Below are 23,053 nucleotides of genomic sequence, written 5' to 3' on the forward strand. Positions count from 1 at the left end.
CAAACACATACACAAGTATACATATTTATGAAATATTTACATGTATTTATTTATATTTACCAATAATTGAAATTATATATAAATGTTTATTAATATTTAGATTTTTCTTAAATATATGCATGGATGTGTATGTGTTAATAAATATAAAATTATTATGCACAGTAAACAGATAAATATTATGTAAACACAAACTTTTATTCTGGATGCGATTAATCATGATTAATCTTTTGACAGCCCTAGTTAGAACACAACGAGAAGAGATGATATGTTACATGTTTAACACATAGTGCATTGCATCAATCCGACAGTATACAGTTAAATCAGAGGTTTAAAAAGAGTTATTTCGTATGAAGACGCAACATATTCAGACCGCTTCCAGTGCTTTTAATAAGCTAAGCTATACTCAGCGAGTAACGTTAACTCACAGTCTCTAGCAAAATACATTTTAAACAAAACCATAGACTATCATCTTGTCATTATGAAGAATAATGAAAACATTGGAACATGTTGGAAAGAGTAGCGTCCTGACCGTCACCGTACACACGCATGCTAACTGGAGATTGACAGACAGCACCAGCGGAGGTCAGAGTCTCTTCATTATGCTATATTGGTTTATTCCTCGCATAAAGCTATCGAACGACATAAAAAGTGCATTGGTGGTTTCATGATAGTCAGTCTTTTTTGAAGCTTAAGAGTAATTTAAGCAGGGTCACAATCTGCAAAGGTTCACATACACTAACTTACACTAGTACAATAGCGTTAATGTAAATCATTCATGTAAAGCGTAGTTTTACATTACAAAAAAGTAAATTACAAAAAAGTAATTTATTATGAAAGTCTACATCTACGTGCCCCTCTCCGTCCGTTTGTGATTGCGTGTCCATGCTGTGATGATCACATTCCGGGGGTAACGTTAGGGGGAATTCCTCCATCCATTCACTAACTTGCTGCGTCCGAGGCTCTCGATCACTTTTTGTCAGGTGAATTATACTTTCTCTTGTTCTGCTGATTAATTTACACACGCCCGGGAACAGAAACTGCTATTACAGCAGATAAACGTAAATAATACGAAGCGTCGACGCATTTCACGCACGTCGCACGCACGACGTCGACGCATCGTTGCAGCACTAGTCGAATTAGAATTGTCATGTCTTGCCTTTAGTCGACTGATAGTCGAATCGCATGGAACGTTCGTGCGTGTGTGGACGACACCAGGTGGTTAACAAGGGTACAGCGCAAAGTGCAGCGCAACATTGATGCAACAAAGATCTGTAACACTTTATTTTACGGTGCCCTTGTTACACGTTACATGTATTTACTCTAGTATTTACTATAAGTTATGCATAATTACATGTAAATAACCCCAAACCAAACCCTATAGTAAGTACATGTAGTTAATTTTTATTACGCAGTACTTAAATGTATTATTACACTTTGACACGGGCACTGTAAAATAAAGTGTAACCGATCAATCAAGCATTAATTTACAGAATTTGTTTAGAACAGAATATACCTTTATAATAAATAAAAAACGAAATAAGCCAGATTCAAGTCGCAATGTGCAAAATACATGTGTTTAGGTAAAATGTCTGAAATGCAGGGGAATATGATAATAATTAATTATTTTTTTACAAACAGGAATGCAGCACATTCATTAACAAATGAACTACCGATAAATGTACCGCATGTAAAGGAGCAATGCATTAAAGTATCTTAGCATTTAAACAATCAAATGGTCCCTTTCACCTTTTTTTCCTGCGGACTCTTTCTCCGTCCTCCGGACGCGCACGCTTGCTTTCAGTGCAGAGAATGACAAGTTCTGAAAGTCTGCGCCATGCTTGCTATATGTGATTTTGGTTATATTACTTTACAACATTTATTTGTATCATGCAGCGCAACGTTCAGTCTAAATAACGAACCACGTGAATTTACAGGCAAAGTGTTAATTCATATTTATATCCCCAAACATTTAGTAAGTGACAAATGTTTGGAAACGGTGTACACATTCATCTGCGGGTGCGTGCGGAACGTGCTGCTTCTCGTTACCGGTCTCACAGCACAGAAGATGCTGAGAGATGCGATCCTGCGCTGGGTCATAGCCAGACCTCGCGCTCATATGCGCCGGCGGTTTCATTACCCAACCCTAAAAATATCCCATTTCTTTACGTCATAAATAATATTTTTAGCGGCACAGTTCATGCCCGTCTGCTACGCCACTGCCCAAATAACCAAAATGGCATGATCCCCATTGCATAACACCTCTGCGAAGATTCGAATGTGAGATTGGTAGTCGAGCCAGGCTCCTCCCATCTTTGACTATTCGGGGTCACCCCTACTTTAATTAATGGTTTCTTGTGTTTATGCACTTATACACTCCCATTTGATTTTTTTTACTTCTGACTTCATAGACACAAACCAAATGATTTATTAAGATTATTCATAAAAACAGCAAAACACAAATCTCTTTTTGTGTTACACATTTAAACAACTTCTTTCTCATCTTGGCATGTTTATGGCACGTTCCACTTCCCTCACAGAAGTTTTTTCGTTGCCTAGGTCATTTAACTGATGACATCATTCAGTACTGTCAACAGACACTGAAGAAAGACTAATAGGTGTACTGTAAAAAAATTAGACGTAAAATAATGGTGAAATGCATGGCAGCACAGGGTGCCAAAGGTTTACCATTAACAGAAATAACGGTACACCCTGAACTGAGGTCACGTGTTTTAACTGTGAACATAAGAAAACGTTTGTCTACCATAAAATAAAATAACATGTTTTCACTGTAGTATGAATTGATTCGTCTGTTAAATAAAAAAATGACTTCAATTAAAATGGTTGAATTTATAAATTGGTAAAATGAAAAAGCAACAGTATTCAAACTTCAAAAGTACAGTGACAAAACTTTGTGTGTTTTACTACTTTTAAACAAGTACTTTGTTAATCGAGTTGTTTACACAACTTCTAATATTATTCTATTTTATTTAATAGTGTACAAAGCAAGCAAAGACTATGAGGTGCTAGACTGCACAACCACATGAAGACTCAAAAGTGGACAGACCATAAAGCTTTAGCTCTGTTTATATTGAGATGTGCTCTGTGTCTTATACACAGATACAAAACACCACCAGAGTAACACACATTACGTGATAATGATCGTATAAACATTAACTGAACAACTTATAATGTTAAAAAACACTCCAATGTACACAGCTGCTAAAACAAATATATAAAGAAACTAAGTGATTAATGAAATATGACATGTTGTGCAGAGTTAAACAGGGAATTGTGGGAAAGTCCTTTACAGTTTTTCACAGTATATGTGAAGGTTATTTACAGTTTAATTCTACAGAGATGTCAGTGTAAAGAAATCGTGAACTGCACGGCAGCACAGGGTGCCAAACATTGACCATCAACAGAAATAAGGTCTGTACACTGTGAACTGAAGTGACGTGATCTGAACAAACTGACTGTGAAATTAACAGAGAAATTCTGTAGTTATGATAGAAGTGTTCTGGCAACCAGTGTTTTCTGTGAGAAATCCTCATTAAACTCCACAAACACCATCACCACCTTCACTTATTACAACACCACCTTCACTTTATTTCTGTTGTGCTTTTACAAAAGAACTTATTGACAATAAACACATGTTTAGATGTTGACGGTTGTTGTTTAGTCACCATTATGGAGAACAGTGTTTGCTTTACTTGGGCTCTTGATATACCTTCAGGTTTTCATTAGCTTTTATGGCTGAAAAAAGCTGAGAGAAAGTGATTTCATGTTCTTTCTGATGGTGAGAGTCATCATCTGTCTCCATTCATGTATTCACTGGTTATAAGTGCTTGTGTGCTGCTCCCAGACATTACAGTGTTAAGTCATATTATGAAGGACTTTAAAACACATCATGCACATTAAAAATGATAAACCATGAGATACTCAGACATCAAGATTCAGCCTGTTCATCTCAACAATGGTGATAACTAACAAACTATTCAAATAAATGCAATGCATTCTGGGTTCCAATCATAGTACAAAACTCATCCATGATTCCCAGCATGCATTGCAACATGAAGCTTTTCATTTAAGGTCACCACTGTTGAGATTCATACATTGATTATTCATGTCTATGTGTGAAAAACCAGCTCCTGCATTTTAATGTACATTATGTTTTCAAAATCTGTTTATATGAATGTTATCGCAAGAAATCTGTGCTTTCAGGCAAAGCTCATTCACACAGATATAACCAAAACCCAACAAAAATATGAATCACATAAAACCAACACTCAATTACATGACGATTCACATTATCATCAACCAGACAAATAAATCTGATCACTTTTTCTTTTGAGTGTCCTTCATTTTCAGGCCAAAGTGAAAACACAGTATATTAAATCAAGGGCGAAGAGCCCAACTAAAGTAAACACTGATCACATTAATGGTGACTTTAAATAACAATAAAACATCAAGTCATTCATGTCCTGCAGCATGTTGATTTGTGAAAGTCCCTGTGAAGCAGAAGTGGTGATTGTCTTCAGTTTTTTGACATATTTCACAATGAAACTAAATATTGAATGAGGAAGAATAGTGGGTGTGGCTCATGTTTTCTACTGTGATTGATTGGATGAATAAAAACAACATGTTCTGCTCAAGCCGTCAAACTCACTTCATCAGAGAAAGATCACCACTAGAGGACAGAAGTGCATTTTCAGATTTCATGATCATTACTTTTGTTTAAAAGAAAACATTGTGTGTGTTTTTTAAATATTTTTTACAGTTATGATAAAAATGAGATGTTACTGTTAAATTCTACAGTTTTTTTCTCTGTAAAAATACATTTATTTTTTACAGTGTGGATGTGACCTGCACTGTAAAAAATAAATGTATTTTTACACAGAAAAAAACTGTAGAATTTAACAGTAACATCTCATTTTAATCAGAACTGTGAAATTCCATAAAAATGCATACATTGACACCTAATGTACATGTCGCCTGTTCTTTAACTGATTAAATGTGTTACTGGAAAAAACGTCTATTTCCTTTAAATTAAAGTGATTGTTGTGTATTGTTAACCTGACATGTCCTTTAAAAAACGTTCATGTTTATTTTTTTGTCAGAGTTGGATACAGTGTATTTTTACTGAAAAATCCATTAGAATTTCACAGCCATATCACATTTTTATCATAACTGTAAAAAATATTTAAAAAACACACATTGACACCAAATATAGTCTATATTTTCCCAGTTGAATTTAGCAGCGGCTATATGTACTAGTTGCCTTATATTCTATTTACACCATGTAGAATTCACAGTTCTTTGTGATAAATGTAAATATGAATTAGATGCTATCTATACACTGTAAAGAATAAATGTATTTTTACAGGGAAAATGCAGTATAACGTAACAGTATTTTCACATTTTTTTATTAAAATAGTAAAATTCCATAAAACGCCATACATTTACACCAAATTGACATTTTTACATGTTACTGAAAAAACGATGTTTTCTTTTAAACAAAAGTAATGATCATGAAATCTGAAAATGCACTTCTGTCCTCTAGTGGTGATCTTTCTCTGATGAAGTGAGTTTGACAGCTTGAGCAGAACATGTTGTTTTTATTCATCCAATCAAATCACAGTAGAAAACATGAACCACACCCACTATTCTTCCTCATCAACAGATTTTGAAAACATAATTTACATTAAAATACAGGATTTGGTTTTTCACACATAGACATGAATAATCAATGTATGAATCGCAACAGTGGTGACCTTAAATGAAAAGCTTCATGTTGCAATGCATGCTGGGAATCATTAATGAGTTTTGTACTATGATTGGAACCCAGAATGCATTGCATTTATCTGAATAGCTTGTTAGTTATCACCATTGTTGAGATGAACAGGCTGAATCTTGATGTCTGTGTATCTCATGGTTTATCATTTTTAATGTGCATGATGTGTTTTAAAGTTCTTCATAATATGACTTAACACTGTAATGTCTGGGAGCATCACACAAGCACTTATAACCAGTGAATACATGAATGGAGACAGGCCAGTAGATGATGACTCTCACCATCAGAAAGAACATGAAATCACTTTCTCTCAGCTTTTTTCAGCCATAAAGCTAATGAAAACCTGAAGGTATATCAAGAGCCCAAGTAAAGCAAACACTGTTCTCCATAATGGTGACTAAACAACAACCGTCAACATCTAAACTTGTGTTTATTGTCAATAAGTTCTTTTGTAAATGCACAACAGAAATAAAGTGAAGGTGGTGTTGTAATAAGTGAAGGTGGTGATGGTGTTTGTGGAGTTTAATGAGGATTTCTCACAGAAAACACTGGTTGCCAGAACACTTCTGTCATAACTACAGAATTTCTCTGTTAATTTCACAGTCAGTTTGTTCAGATCACGTCACTTCAGTTCACAGTGTACAGACCTTATTTCTGTTGATGGTCAATGTTTGGCACCCTGTGCTGCCGTGCAGTTCACTATTTCTTTACAGTGACATCTCTGTAGAATTAAACTGTAAATAACCTTCACATATATTGTGAAAAACTGTAAAGGACTTTCCCACATTCCCTGTTTAACTCTGCACAACATGTCATATTTCATTAATCACTTAGTTTCTTTAGTTAATGTTTATACTATCATTTTCACGTAACGTGTGTTACCCTGATGGTGTTTTGTATCTGTGTATATGACACAGAGCACATCTCCATGTTTGGAGAGTTAAAGCTCAATGGTTTGTCCACTGTTGGTGGATTTTAAGTCTTCATGTGGTTGTGCAGTCTAGCACCTCATAGTCTTTGCTTGCTTTGCACACAACTAAACAAATAGAATAATAATAGAAGTTGTGTAAACAACTCAATTAACAAAGTACTTGTTTAAAAGTAGTAAAACACACATAAAGTTTTGTCACTGTACTTTTGAAGTTTGAATACTGTTGCTTTTTCATTTTACCAATTTATAAATTCAACCATTTTAATTGAAGTCATTTTTTTATTTAACAGACAAATCAATTCATACTACAGTGAAAACATGTTATTTTATTGTATGGTAGACACGTTTTCTTATGTTCACAGTTAAAACACGTGACCTCAGTTCAGGGTGTACCGTTATTTCTGTTAATGGTAAACCTTTGGCACCCTGTGCTGCCATGCATTTCACCATTATTTTACGTCTAATTTTTTTACAGTGTGGGCTTTCATGTACCGTACAGTAATATGATTCAAACATCTTTTTCAGTTAACATTTTAGTCTGTCAGAAATGCTAATGCTACTCTAAAAGGCCACCCAATGTGGTGTGGGCACCCTCTCACTGTTTGCAAACAATACAGCATCATAGCAGATTTATTCCTGCAGAATTCAACAGGAAACAAACCAAATCTCCACCAGGCAATGAAGCACATACTGGTCAAATAAAAGCAGTTTTCATAGAAAGACACATGGGGTGATGTTGAGTTGTGCATCTGGTCTCATGGATTTCCCCTGAGGTTTATTTATAATGCTAGTAAAGGTTTTTGAACCAAAACAGTCATAATATGGCTTCTCAGGACTGGGGGTGATATAATGACATGAATCATTTTCTATAATGTAATATACTGTAATTATGTTCTATATATAATAATTATTTTATGTATTAATAATTTTCCCATATTTGGTGGCTCTTGCTCCTTTGGGCTCATGGGATAGAATATTGTCAATCTGATGCATCTGATCTGGGAGTACTAGTAGTGCCTAATGTGTACTAGTGCCTACTGTATTTTTTTGCATACTATGGTTTCACACATACCATTACACATTTTCACCTGTTATATAGCACAGAAGTTATTTCAGACGTAGGGCATATCTCTGCAGAGTTGTATAATCAAGATTGTATATTTTCTGTCCATGTTTGACTTTGGTTAGTAATATTGTGTCAGATTAAGATTCTGCAAAATGAAAAGAAGACATGACTGAACGCATTTGTTACAACAGTGTTTTCATTTAGAAGAGTTTGTGACTGAAAGCGTGACTTTTTACTCTTTAATAAATGATGAATTCCTGGGGGGACGGGTTTAACACATCACAGATTAACAGAGGTTTAGTGCACGAGGGGAACACTGGCGTGATTGTTTTTTTTTTTTGTTAATATTAACTAACAGGAAGTTTGTCAGCCTGGAATTCCATCCAGGTTCACTTTGGAGGCAGTAGATGTTTTTTTATTTATGCGCACAATATCTCAAAGCAGTGGTATTTTATCTTGGTCCTGGGTTCTCAAAGCACTGCACACTTGAAATGTCTCTTTTATCTGTCACACTGAATCTCTCTCTGTTAACTGATGATTTAAATCAAGTTTGCTGAATGAAAAATAGTTTTTTTGTTGTTGCAGTTTTACGGGGCCAGGATTAGGAATCCCGGTCTTAAACTGGATACACAATTTATGTTCTTGCCCATTTGTGCCCGGATTGTAAAATGTTTAGAAACATGCTATTGTTCATTGTTAATACATATTTATTTATAAAGCATCACCTGTTAATTCATTCAAATGTGTACATCAATATTGACGTCAAGTTTATTGTATTGTTTGAATTAAAGGGATAGTTCACTCATAAAAGAAAATTCTGTCATCATTTACTCTTTCTTTCTTCTGCAGAACACTAAAGAAGATATTTCGAAGAATGTTGATAACCGAACAGCGGTGGCAGCCATTGACTTCTATTGTATGGACACAAAACCAATGCAAGTGAATGGCTTCCATCGCTGTTCGGTCAACAAAATTTTTCAAAATATCTTTTGTGTTCTGCTGAAGAAAGGTTTGACATGACAAGAGGGTGAGTAAATGATGACAGAATTTTCATTTTGGGGTGAACTATCACTTTAAGGGGCGGTTTCCTAGACAAGGATTATCTTAAACCAGGACTAGGCCTTAGTTAAATTAGGATAATTAAGTTGTTTTAAAAAACATACTTTACAAAAAAAAATATTACTGTGCGCATCTTGAGACAAAACAACCACAGTGATATATTTTAAGATATGTCAGTGCAAGTTGTTTTCGATCAAGGCATCTCTCACATTTAAGTTAGTCTGAGACTAGGCTTAAACCCTGTCTGGGAAACTGCCCCTAAATGATGTTAACATACATTTTTGTATTCTTTTTTCTCTCTCTTTGTGTTGTGGTTTTAAGTTGTAAATGTTGTGACGCGTATGTGCACGGCACCCCGTCACCATCAGGATCATGTCAGGTCGTCGTGGTAACCCAGGGCAGCAGAGGCAGCTTGCTCAAGCTTGAGCCCATCCCAGAATGCATCCTCTCTTCCGTCTAGTGCTGGGACAGAGAGACCTGTCCCGCGCAGGTGACCTCTTCTCCCTGGATGACCGTGAGATTGAAGACTGTCTGTCTCAAGCCCTGGAGGAAATCAAAATCATATCCTGCTCACCGGTGAGTATACTGTATAATATGCTGACCGGAGACAAGCAAAGGCATCAGACAACCTCCTTAAATGAGTTTATAAAACGGTCAGTTCTGGTCCTTGATTCTGATTGGCTGAACCGAGTTCTAAGCTGTTATAAAATACCCCAGTAACCCACTGCTTCTTGGGGCTTATTGCTTTATTAAAGACATCAGATCGTACAATTTTTAGCATTTTATTTCATTTACATAGTAACATTTTAATTTACAGTCACAAAGAAAGTAACTTTGAAGCGAAGATTCAAAACATATAGTAAAGAAACTAATGTAAAACAATAAATGAAATGTAAGTCAATATGAAGATGCAGATATTAAGATGCCGACATTTGTAAAACAAAGATAAACCCGAAAAGTTTTTTTTTTTTACAATATAACACTACCCAAGTACCCAACTAAAAAGTCTCTCATCAGTTGTATAACTTTTCTTCAGCTAATTACAAACTGGGTCTCCTTGGCTTTGTAATGCAGTTGAATAGTGTTCAGTTTTTTGAGGCTCCAAAAAGCACATAAATCCGTTTTAAAAGTAATCCATAAGTAGTTGGTTAACAAACGCTTGTGAAGTGATGGATCCAGTATGTGTAAGACTACTATAGTTCAAACTTTTTAATATGGTATTATAGAATAGTGGCACATGTTTAGGTCCACTTTGTTCAGTCCACATGTTTAGTCAAGGCTTTTGCATCCAAATATATTTATAGACGTTTTCAACAGCAACAACATAAACAAACTTTACTGCGCATGCATGCTTTTGTGGCCCAAATGGAACTTCCGGTGACCTTAGTCGAGAAGGAATGTGTATATACAAGGGAGGCGTTCAAGGCATATCACAGCTTGGATGCCTGTAACTATTTTCCTTCTGGAAAAGTTAAAAGCATTCTGACCCACATGAATGGAAATACATGTGTTGTTTACGGAGAAATCGAGGCGGGTCGGACACTTTCTCCACATGAATTGTTTACGATGAAGAATGGTGAAGTCCAGTGTGGGCATTGCATCTGCATGGCAGGGTAAGTATGACTGTCTGTTACGTTTTAGATTACATTTTACATTTATGCATTTGGCAGACACTTTTATCCAAAGCGACTTACATTGCATTATACTATACATTGTATCTCAGTATATGCACTAACCACTTAGCCAGTGGTTAGCATTTAGATAAGCTATTTCAATGCTGGCATTTATTCTGTTGATAATATATCTCTGATCTATGCAGCAATAGAGAGGTGTGTATGTGGGTACGATTTGGTCACAGGTTACCAAGAAGGGGAGATATTTTAACTAGAGATGCACCGATTGCAATTTTCTTTGCCATTTCCGATTTTATTACAAGTGAAACCTGTCGATTCCGATTTTTGCCGATTCCGATTTTCTATCCACAAACTATAGTTGACTGTATACTGTATATAAAACCATATTAACTTTTCAATACACATTTTTTTATTTTCATTACATAAATGATTGAACATTACAATTTCCCTAAATTTCCCTAAATGCAGTTCTCCAAGCTGCATTAAATTACAGAATCTTCTCTTTCCCAAACAACTCTTAAATTGAAGAAATCTGTGACTGAAAAGAAGTACAAATAATAAAATTAGGGCTGTCAAACGATTAATCGCATCCAGAATAAAAGTTTGTGTTTACATTATATATATCTGTGTACAGTGCATATTAATTTCGTATTTATAAACACAAAACATACACATACTTGTCTATATATTTAGGAAATATTTAAATGTATTAATTTATATTTACCAATAATTTAAATTCTAAATAAACGTTTATTAATTGTTATATTTTATATTTTTCTAAAATAAATGCATTTATGTGTATGTGTTCATAAATACAAAATTAATTAGCACAGTATACCGACATAAATTACGTGAACACAAACTTTTATTCTGGATGCGATTAATCACGATTAATCGTTTGACAGCCCTAAATAAAATATAACTAAACGTGTCACTTAATTTACCTTTTTCATTTTTGTACTCATCTCACAAAAGTCTAAGATAACAATAAAATACTTTAACTTTATTCTTGTCTGTTTCTGTTTATGAAACTAACATTGCTTTATTTCATTTTTTCTTAAATGTAAAATAAATGGTCTTTATCTTGTGTCTGTAGGATTAAAAGAAGTGGGTTGATTTTGCTGCAACTTCAATAAAAAAGTTAAAAATCTTATGAGTGAATTCTACTCTAAAGATGCATTTGCAGTTTTTTGTGTTAGTAAAGAACTCAATCAGATATATATCACATATATTGGTTGATTTATTCATTTTTTTATATTTTGGATTTTTAAAAACAAGTAGACGTGACGTGTTGAATGTCATTTTACCTAGGTGAAATTACCAGTTTTAACGTAAGACAAGGAATCAGTTTGAATGGAATTTACGTTTGTTTAACACAGAGTGAACGACTTCAACATGAGTTTAGCATGTGTCAGAGTTTAGCATCACTGTTAGCATACATACCTCATGTAGACGGAGCAGCGAGAGATGAACTACAGTCTGTGCAGTACATGATGCGTGTGCACGCGCGTGCAGTCAGCGGACATGAGAGATGCGCGTCAGTCAGCACACACATGCGAGTATAAACGAGCCGTGAAAGACAGGCTGTGCGCGTGAACGTTTACATGTTTACTTGCGGCTTTGAGTGTACTGACGGCTGTGACGTTCTTGCCCGCATCACGGGAAACAGAAGATCGGCTTGAAATCGGCGAGACGTGAGACTGACCGGCCGATCATACGAAAAATCGGCCGATTCCGGTCTCTGGCCGGTCAATCGGTGCACCTCTAATTTTAACTATTATTATATTTAATAATAATATAAATGTGTCTTCCTTATTTTTATTATAATATTATACATTATAATATATGTATGTATATTTCAAATATCCTTTCAGACTGATCCACAACCAGTAGCTCAATGCAATTTCTTGAAACCTGGCAAAAACATCAAGCTACAAGCTCCACCTTCCCCCACTAAATCCATAAGGGTCACAAAAAAAGCTGTATGCAAAGGCTATGCTTTTAGCAATTAGCTTTTATTTAAACATGCTGCCAAAAGGTATGGATGCATTTGTAAAGGGAAAACTGCAGTTAAGTGACGAATACATGAAAATGGTCCCAAAAGCAGCTCAATAGTGCTGATCTGAAACCAGTCTAACATGAAAAAAAGGTTTGTGTTTATTCTTAAAAAAGCATGCTGTTTCTGTTTTTTTTGAAGCATCAAGCTATTTAACTTTTTACATTAAGAACAGTACAAGCAACAGAAAGTGTATACTACAGTATTTATATATAGGTCAATAAAACTGTTAATCAATAGTTGTTGGTGTTTATTACTGAATATGTCAATTTTTATTCCCTTTGTAGATGCTGGTACATGATGACGGACACATTTGGTGGCAAAACATTCAGTGAAATTCTTTTACATCTAACATGTTGGAAACCTAGTCTTCTGACATCTTTTCTGGATGCTCAACAGACATGGCATTGTAACTCTTTCGCCATCACATCGAGCCATTCATGAAAGATGTTTGAGACAATCTCACATTTCACTTTGAAGTCTGATCTTGTACTCATTTTCTTGCAATTCCAGTTTCATCTTCAGTAAAGCAACTTTTCTTTGCAATTCAAATTTTTCATTTTGTAGCTGCTCAATGTCTGCCATTGAAAGATCTGTACCCACAGCAGTGCATCTTTCTCCAGTGTCAGCATGGATGGACTTAACCACAGATGTTCTCTTCCGTTTCTTCTGTGAACCACTGATGCCGTTTATGTGTTCGAATATTGATGGAACATAATCTGGGTGTAATGGGTCCACTGATGGTGCACCTAAAAAAACAAAATGATAGGAACCTTTAGTGTTGCATTTTGCTGAACATCATACATACTTTGCCTAATCTTTTCTAGTTACATGCAGATTTATGTGTCAAAAATGCATTCTTTATATGATATTGCTTAAAAATTATATTAGTATCAGTATTAGTAGCATTCTAGTACAATGAAATTAGGTCAAAGACAAATTTATTTGTCACTTTTCACAATGAACACTGTTCCAAAGTAGCTTTACAAATAAAATATTTATCAGTGATAATGTAGTAAATATGCCAGTGAAAATGTAAACGTCTTTATTTAGTAGTTTAAGCTTCATTAGACAATCTATGCACTATTGTAAGTCCCCATGGAGCAAGGCCTGGCCTGAAGCTTACTTCCGGTCTGTGTTGGTTATCAGTCTGGCTAGTGGCTAGCAATATACCCATTAATTTTATATTTAATTTATACTAATATTCATTTCTATTAATGTTTAATTGTATACAATTAAATTATACTACAATTAAATCAAACTACTCAAGAGTTACTGATTCTTTGCAGAGGTCTACCGGAAGTTTGTTTATGTTGTTGCTTCTGAACCCGTCTGATAGAAAAACATTGTTGCTCTTATATTTGATAGATTTCAGATATCATAACGCTAACCTAGCTAGTTCAAATCATAGCTAAAGCGTATCAACTATTACATTGAGCTAACATTACTGTGTAACGTTAACGTTATGCAATGTTAGCTACGTGTGTAGCAATCAGTTTAGCTTATTCGTAACTACAGCTGCAGGCTTGTTACTGGTCAGCTAGCGGTTATCTGTTGCTTCGTGAGGTTGTTGTTACCTTTAATGAAGTGAGTGCTACAGATCCTTGTATTCTTGCCTGGCTGCCAAGCCTCTCTGCGCACAGCGGCGGTCCATGCTCGTCGTCTCTCCTCGTCTCTGGGAAACCGAAACATTTTTATTTTCGACAAGGCATTTGTTCCAGAGGTCATGTTGCATCCCACAACACAACAACTTGAGCCCAGCTTCAGTCTACTCATCACCTTAACTCTTAGTGCTTTTTTAGTCGGCGCCATTTTACAAGCCATGTAATAGTTGATAAACAAAGACAGACCGGAAGTTAACCTCGGTCGCGCGGGTTTTGACTAGAAGGGATACAGCTACGTCCACTGGGCATGCGCACTTCAATACCGCATCATTTTTGTCACGCTGAGAACAGTTGATTAGGTTTTTTTATTGTAAGGTTAGGTTTAGGGTTGGGTTAGGTGTAGGCGTTAGCTAATGTAATTGTAATTATATGGCGAGATTTTGCACCACTTCCGGCCGTAGCTGTATCCTTTTCTAGCAACAACCGTCGGCGCGCGACGCGCGTGCGTCAGATGCAACCGTATATTCATATGACAGTCCCTGCGTTCCATTACAAAGTGATCACCCTTATGCCCTGCTCCCTTCTAAGAGTAAAGCTCTTGATGTGTAAACTCTAGAAGGAAATACGCGATTGTGTATCTCTTAATGTGTCCGTTTAAAATTCACTTGGCAAAAGGAGCAATAAAAACAACGTCATTTTCTCTTTACTTCGAGTGACGTTTTGTATGGTGTCCCCCTTCCAGAAGGACCCTTTCGGACTGGAGGGCAATAAATCACTGTCTGTCTCATTAAGTTTGATTTCAATCATTAATTTCACTATGATTTCAATTTTTACATGACATGTAGAAAACGGAAACTCAAAAACAGTCAACAAAAAAACTTTAGCTGGGTTTTCACAGACTGGGTCACATATATATTATATACATAATGTATTTTCAAATGTCAATTTTCCGCTTTCTTTCTACTACTTGGTGTGCTGAAATGACGATGTTTGATGTGAAACGAGAAACCGGTCCAATATAGTTTGCACTGCCCCATTCTTCACTTCCTCTGCATTACATTGTGACAGGTTAAAAAAACAAGTTGTGCTGTAATGTATAAACTAAAACATGTGTATAAAAATGTGTATAGAGCTTATTTTATTACATATTTTGCCCTTCCCAATATACTTAAAATCATTTTCTGAGGACATTGACTTAATATAATTATCTTTTCATAATATTTTAAACACTTTTATTTCAAACAGTCATTGAAGATCATTGCTATATACATGAGGTTAAAATCTGTTAAAGTGAGTTGGAGAGCATATGGCATGTTGTGGTTGATCACTGACTTGTCACTGAATAATTTGAATAAGGTGACCCTTCATTTGCACACTCGCTGTATTATACATTTAAATGAGCGAACCCGGTTTTGCCACTTGCTCCTGTCTCGTCTGGTATCTTTTGCTTGTGCTGTCTTTTGTAAACAGATTTTAGCTCATCTAAGATCTCAAGGGTAGCCCTCCATCAACTCTCTCTCTCTCTCCACAGTCACTTGCATTCTATTATCATTCCAAACACGCCTCATAATCAGGCCCAGACGCATTCTCAAACATTTCTCACATTTTCTGTGCTAATGTGTGAAATTTTGCAGAATGGATTTGAACAGTTAAAATGTTAAAGATGAATAATCACAAGAATAAACGTATTCACCAGCAAAACTGATAACGTTATTTCTTTATCATGTTAGTATTAAGAATCAGTTAGCAGTTCTTGCATTTTATACCAAAATATAGTTCTAATATATTTTATTTTTTACTTGTACATATTTACATACATACATAGCTTTACTCTCTATATCTTTATCTTATGTTTATTGTATTGTATTTCTTAATTTTTTATACCCATAGGCCCTTATTTAAATCATTGTGTACTGTATTCTATTGTGTTATGGTCTCTGTGTACTGTTGTTGCTGTTTCTGTGTTCTGGATGCTCCTGTCACCAAAACAAATTCCTTGTATGTGCAAACATACTTGGCAATAAAGCTCTTTCTGATTCTGATAATATATAAATATGAAAACCATTTAAATTCCTTGAAAATTCTGCTCCTATTCAGGAATCACAATCATTTGCGGTTTATAGACAGTTCATGCTTCTTTCATCTGTATTCAGTTAAGACCTCACCAATTTCTCATCTGGCTACAGGACTACCTAACCAATGACAATGACCAGGCGGTTGTGGAGATCTGCATCACGCGCATCACCACAGCCATCCGAGAGACGGGTTCGATCGAGAGGCACGGAGCGGCGCTTGTGTCACTGTGGGAGTCATGTCTCGAGCACAACCTCCAGCCGCAGGGCAAAGATGAAGACACGCCGCATGCCAAGATCGCTTCTGACATCACCAGCTGCATCCTGCAGGTGCCACACGAATCACCCGCATTGAAATCTTACCTGCTTATTCCTTACAGCCTCCTCACAGCTTCATGTTCAGTGTACAAATGTGTGCAGGATACACTTAAGCCAAACCTGTACTCTATTAATATCATTACAGTAGATAATAACAAACCGAGTAACATTTATTTTTAAGATAGCGGAGAAACATCCTGTGTAAACTTGAGGAGAACGTGCATCCACTAAACATCATCATTTGTTTAAAAGTATTGTCACAAATGTCCAAACCTTCTGAAAAGCAAAAATGATGGTCCCTGACTTTTCCCTTATAAGTGTTTGAAGCTGATTGGTTGTCATAATTGTAGTCTTACAATTTCAGATTCTCAAGTGATGTGACTCAAAACACAACTGACACGCATGACAGCAATTAGCCATAATCTCTTCCCTTTCTTATTATTTTCCTTTAAGGAGCTTTTTGAAGTCATGTTATAATTAATTTCTCTAGACGGGTGCTTCACGCCCCACATCCATCTGCTCGTCCTCTCTCACCCGATTGGCTTTCCCTCTTGTAGTCTCTCTCTCACGCACATTCACTTATATAACGAGTCACATCCAGTATGAATCCCTCAGCAGGGCTTACAGAGAGGCTGAGTTAGAGTGATGCATTCTGGGTAACGGTGGAGATCAGGATTCTGTAGACAGCTGCTGCTTGACTGCGCTTCTGCAAGAGCTCTTTAAAACCAAGGAGCAACGTCATATTATAGAAATGGGTGTTCATAATTAGTTTTGCAAGTTATTTGCTTTACGTCACGTTTTTTTATGTTTTTGCTTAGATGTTCAAGGACATTTTCTCTTGAGGCAAGCGAGTAATAAAGAGGCTCTCTTTAAACAGGACAGGAGAAAAATTCAAATGATATCTAGTGCTGTGCCACCTTAAATGCTTTAGACGACGCTGCTTGAGCAATTTCTCAAGGATGAATAATATTTTTAAAATTACATAAAAGGTTATATGTACACATTTGTTTATATTGAACATATATATAATAAACAAAGCTTACAGTGAAATAATTAATAACTTATTTTGAAACCTCGAGAGAATTTGCGAGATTTCCTGTGTTCACAGTCAGGACTCTGTTTGAAAATGTGTTGGTGTACTTTCTTTGTCACATCACGGCGCACCACACATTATAGGAACAAAATGATTCAATCTAGGATTTTTACTCCTCATGTTTGTGGTCTCTCACCGTTTAAAACTCTTATAAGATTTTAAAAAATCCTTTGCTGTCGCCTCAGCATAATCAGAGAATAACACAATTTGCCAGACAAAATAGTAAAAAGTCACCTTATTTCAAGTGTGTATTTTGTAGTGTAATCTATACAGAGTATTGTCCACAAATAATCTTTGTATTTGTTACTCATACAATATTTTCTTCCATCTTGTTTGTTTTAATTGACCTGTTAAACAGTTTGACTTGTAAGTAAATTGTTATTATTAGCCAGTATTGACATTTTTAGAAGCAAGGTTATTTTAGTTTACTAAAATGAAAACTTTAAAAACGTTCCTGTTCATTGAAATCAAATAGAATATTGACCTACAAATATTGGAAAAACTTAACTCAAGGAAATATTTAAATGTTGCCACAAAATAAGATATAATAAATTTAAAGCATTAAAATAAACAAAAAATAAAATAAAAATGAAAATGAAATAAAAATTCTGATTCTTATTATATAGCAACATAAAAATAAACCAATAAGTTATATAAAATGTCAAAAGCATAAATCAAAATTGCTAAAACTTTAACTAAAATTAATACAAAAAACTAAAAATAAAAGCTAATTTAAAATATTAATACAATTAAATAAAACTAAAATCAAAACTTTAATAACTCTGTTCAGACATTAGAAGTCCATTAGGATTAAATAGGTTAGAAATATGCTGTAAATGTCTAATGTTATAATCTAATATCTACACTGTTTACTTAACTGTTTTAACCTAAAATTATTTGCATCATGTACCCTATAGGGGGCAGCAGAACATTTAAAATGAAGTTTCACCCACATCAGACTCTTGAAGTAGATCTATTGAAATGTTAACTGTTATCTTTTATGTCTTATTCAGTGTTTTCTTTATATTAATGAAGCAGACACCAAGCCAGCTTACCCTTACATGTTCACTGTCTGGATCTAATAACCCAGACTTTATTGATCATTCTGGGCATACGGTGCTGAAATAATTTTCCTCATTTAAATAAAGCATCTAATTGACATTTTCAGTTCAGCTTAAGGGGTGAAAGTCATAACCTGTAAACATTTAGCAGTTGATTGAAATAATCTGTGACCTAAAATGAGAGTCTGAAGTTATGGGTTAATATCAGTATTTGTCTCTTTTTGCAGAATTACAATAGGCCTCCAGTGATGGCACTGGCCGTGCCTGTGGCGGTTCGATTCTTGCGGCAGGGGAACCAAGAGCTGAGCAGAAACATGTCCAGTTACTTATCACTGGCTGCCATTGCCAAAGCTGAACTCTTGGCCCAACACACTAAGGACATCACCTGGAGCATACTGGGAGGTAAGGGTCTGAAATGGGGTTCAGGGGAAAACAAGGGGCCATGGAAGGTCACCAGCGTGTGCAGACTACACAACATCCTCAACTGCTGTACAGTACAGTAGTGACCAAAGTGATGTCCTGGGGGCATATTTACACATTATTTGTCAGGGATTTACAGGCAGAACCCAGGCGCAGACAGAGTGGAGTGAACAGAAAGTTTTATTATAAATAAAAACTGAAACAAAAACCCACGATGGGGAAAAATACAAACAAAACAAGACTAATACGAACAAAACAACACTAAAACAAACACTACCCTCAGGGAAGGTGCAAAACAAAGGAAGTCCAAATATAAACAATAACCCAAACTGTAGGCAAGACAAGGCTAGGGAAACTTGGACGAAAGCGTAAACTCACTGGACTAACACACAATAGCAGGACGAGGGCACAAAACGAACCGGCACTGGACAGAGGGAACTGGGGCTAGATAAAGGGAACGCTAACGAGGGTTGATAACAAGGGTTAGGTGAGGGGAATCAAACGCTAATGGGACAATGACGGGGAAACAAGGGGGCGGGGCCAAGAAGACAAGCGGCGCAATGTCATAACAAACAGCCACGTGTCTTCACACAAGACATAACACATACAAGATGTGGTACTGTCACGACCCTGTCCACAAGACTCGAAAACTCCAGACAAGAGGGACAGGATCATGACATTATTTGCTTTAAATGGCCACCCTTTATTCGATAAACCCTTAACGTCACTTGGACATAACTTTTGGCCACAACTCTATGTGTTTATGGACATCAAAGTGGAATATGTCTAACAGCCAATCAGATTTTAGGGTAAGGCTCTTCGAACTGTGCAAAGCATCAAGAAAAGTGTATTTCATTGATCCAAAATTCTCTTCCTCATAACTATACATCACACATTACATATCTTCTGTGTGGTCTATGATTGTCACTGCACGCAACACGTGTAAAAAAACAAAACAAATCTAGTCGTCAAAGACTCGGTCACCGCGCACCGTGTTTTATTAGGTCACAGATTAGAATGATGAGTCATGGAAGGTATAAAACCATTGTACGTGCCATGAGTCACTGCTTCGCAGACCCTACACATCATTGCCTTCTTGGTAATAAGAGAATCAGTTCCCTTGTGCCTTTACAGAAATATTCAAACGCACAGACCGGTGACTGTTTAGTTTCCACATGCACTAATCTGCCACCCACAGCATCCACACAACACAGCGGGCGTGTGGTCTTTCTAGCCCACAGTGTGTGTTTCTGGTTTCTCGTCCCAAAACCCCAGTTTAAATGAGTCATTTGAGACATACACAGTGAAGCATACTTTATAACATCTATTGCTCTGCTACATCGTCGCTTTTGAAATGAAACATTTATTTATAAAGATCGTCCATTATACAAAGAGCGGATGGAATGTTTGACCTGACGCCGTTGCCAAAATATACTTTTATCTCAGCTGTTCAAATACTCCACTCGTACAAATTGGTGTGGGTCAAGTTATTGTGTTGAAACAGTCTGCTCATAATAGAAGGGTCAGCGAAAGAGATTGCTGGCCCTGGTCATCAGAGGCTTCATTAGTGAAAAACGTTTTCTAATTTACATCGACCTCAGCTCCATTGTCATGCTGCATGGGTCAGCCAACGGATGACACCAGACCTTCTGAATGAGCCATAGAAAGGACTAAACATAAAGTGCGTGTTTTTTAAGAGATATAAATTGGATGCCGCTAGATTTGGCTGCTACACTGAAGGAAATGAGGCACCTGAGAAACCTAATTGGAGAGCCTCAGTTGTGCTCATGTGGGACTTCCTAAAGTGTACTAGTTGACCCACTGGCATGTTTATTCTACATGGGGTTAGCTGATGAATTGGTTTAAAGTCTGGTCAACTTTTCTGCTCATTCTGGCCAAGAACCACCACTTTGACATCAGTAGACTTTATGACAAGCAAAGCAACCTGCCACAATTCATTAAAGTGACACAGTATAAAGTTATTTTAGTGAATATCTGGTTTAGTGGTATAGTGGCCCTTTTGCTTCAGGACCCAGATTTTACATTGGGCATCAAGTAGCAACCCAACATTGTGGTGATTACAAACCATGTTTATTTGGGTCAAGTGAACTTGCATTCAGTGTAGTTTGGGTTGTATTTCCTTTTAGCTTGCATAGTCTTGGTACTAGTTTTCAAGGATGAAAGCATGACACATTGTCCATCTTGGCTTCAGTAAAACAGTGGTCGGCAACAGGTGGCCTGTGGGCCAAAACTGGCCCACCACCGATAATATCTGGCCCACGCCAGCAACATTATTTTGATTATTTTTCCCGCAGCTGGTTCAGAAATAGATCTGTCACAATCACATCTTTAGTGAATTTGCCTTCAAAATAAAAGTACGAGAACGTTTTTTGCAGCGATGTTTTATTTTGAAATAATTTCAAAAATAAACTTGAAATTTGAAAAGTTCTGAAAGATATTCTAAGGAGTTTGTCGCTCGCTAGACACACTTCTAAAATAGCCGTCATTAAAAATGGGGCATGAAAAAACTAACAGTGAAGCATTGAAACGTTTGCTTATAACGCAGGGCCTCAGCACCAACATGTGAACAATAACAAAGCAAATTCAGCTTCCCTTTTTTATTGAAGGTGCCATGCTTCGTCTTGTGGTGCCGTCTAATATTATATTCTTTGCAAACAGTGACAACTTCGTTGCAGTTAAGACACACCGGCTTTGCATTCACAAAACTAGGTAGGATGAATGCATTTCATTCCTCTTTGTATGCCCTGTTTTTGCTGTCAACTTTCCTCTTTAGACTCTTTGATAGTGCCATTTTCTCTCACCATCTAGCTAGCTTAAATGCTAACATCACTCTGCACACAACGTAATAGCGTACCCCCAGCAGGCAAAAAAAAATGCAGTTTAGTACGTGAGGAGTATAAAAAATAGGCTACGTTAAATAATAATACAACTATTATGTAAGTAGGCTATTGTAGTTGTATTTTTCATCAATGAATTTCTTAAATTATCCTTTGACTATGTTCAACCCCTGCTGTAAAGTTTGATGGGATTTACATCAGTTGATCTCCAAAATGCTGTTATTATTAAACTATATATTGAATGTGCTTTGCCCATGCTATGCATCCATTGGCAGATTCTTTTATTGGGCTTTTTTTACCTTAACTTGAAAATGGAACTCATGACCTTTTGCTAGCATGGCTAGCACAATACTCTATCAGTTGAGCCACAAGAAAGCTGAGCGAAACGTATTTCACAGATATTACTTTGCGTTCATTTGAACAGTCATGCGTGGTCACGTGCCGTCTGAGGGTAAGTGCTCACCCGACATTACATATAACAGCCACCAAAGACTTCTGTCAATGCAGCGGATATCCGTGCAGCCCATGCCTCAGTGGGTTTCAGAAAGAATCATTATTTTACTTATTGCTCACACATTTTTAAAGGACATTTCTTCCACTGAAGAAAGACCCTTGCAGGCTTTGGGTTGTATTATTCATCTATCGATGGGGGTTTGAGATCTAAATAACGTGTATTGTCTTAAAACTGGGCTCGCTGTTTGACCATCATGTTCGTCCAAGAACTGCTTACGTAACTCTCAGTTGTGAAACTGACAACTTCCACTCAACAGTTGCCCGGGTTTTTGAGCTGAGGTGCAGTCAACAATCGTCTGAGCTCTACAGAGAAACAGCTTGCTTACATTCTAAAAAAACACTGGGTTAAAAACAGCCCAAACTGGTTGTTTTAGCTCAACAGCTGCGTGAATATAGACAAAGCGAGAACATAAACAAATGTGACTGCGCATGTGCACTTTGTGACGCGAACTTAACTTCCGGTACACATTTGCAAACAATAGAGTTTTATTTCTGATAACAAGCAAAAGAAACCGAGAAGAACCGTTCCTTGGCTAAACCTGTCTCTCCAATATTTTTGACAATACCCCTGTGTACA

General features: G+C 36.4%; 2 protein-coding genes across 2 annotated transcripts in view; one reads left to right on the plus strand and one right to left on the minus strand.

Annotated features, from left to right (window-relative positions):
- Positions 1–23,053, plus strand: part of veph1 (ventricular zone expressed PH domain-containing 1) — a 114,672-nt gene that overhangs the window by 10,322 nt on the left and 81,297 nt on the right. Inside the window, exons 2-4 of the mRNA XM_057348251.1 lie at positions 9,169–9,423; positions 16,328–16,543; positions 18,913–19,087. Of these exons, the coding sequence (XP_057204234.1) occupies positions 9,286–9,423; positions 16,328–16,543; positions 18,913–19,087 (529 nt within the window). The 5' untranslated portion in view covers positions 9,169–9,285. The remainder of the gene's footprint in view (positions 1–9,168; positions 9,424–16,327; positions 16,544–18,912; positions 19,088–23,053) is intronic.
- Positions 12,478–14,433, minus strand: LOC130562916 (peroxynitrite isomerase THAP4-like). Its single transcript, XM_057348254.1, has 2 exons — positions 14,115–14,433; positions 12,478–13,286 (listed from the first exon to the last, which is right to left on the minus strand). Exons 1-2 carry the CDS (start codon positions 14,359–14,361, stop codon positions 13,000–13,002), a joined length of 534 nt encoding a protein of 177 aa, XP_057204237.1. The 5' UTR covers positions 14,362–14,433; the 3' UTR covers positions 12,478–12,999.

This window comes from Triplophysa rosa, linkage group LG12 (genome assembly GCF_024868665.1).
Source record: "Triplophysa rosa linkage group LG12, Trosa_1v2, whole genome shotgun sequence".
Classification (NCBI taxonomy): Eukaryota; Metazoa; Chordata; class Actinopteri; order Cypriniformes; family Nemacheilidae; genus Triplophysa; species Triplophysa rosa.

Coding starts and splice junctions, on each gene's coding strand:
- LOC130562916 (XM_057348254.1), bottom strand. CDS start 14,361: ATGGCTTGTAAAATGGCGCCGACTAAAAAAGCACTAAGAGTTAAGGTG. Junction 13,287..14,114: donor TAGCACTCACTTCATTAAAG/GTAACAACAACC, acceptor TTGTTTTTTTAG/GTGCACCATCAGTGGACCCA.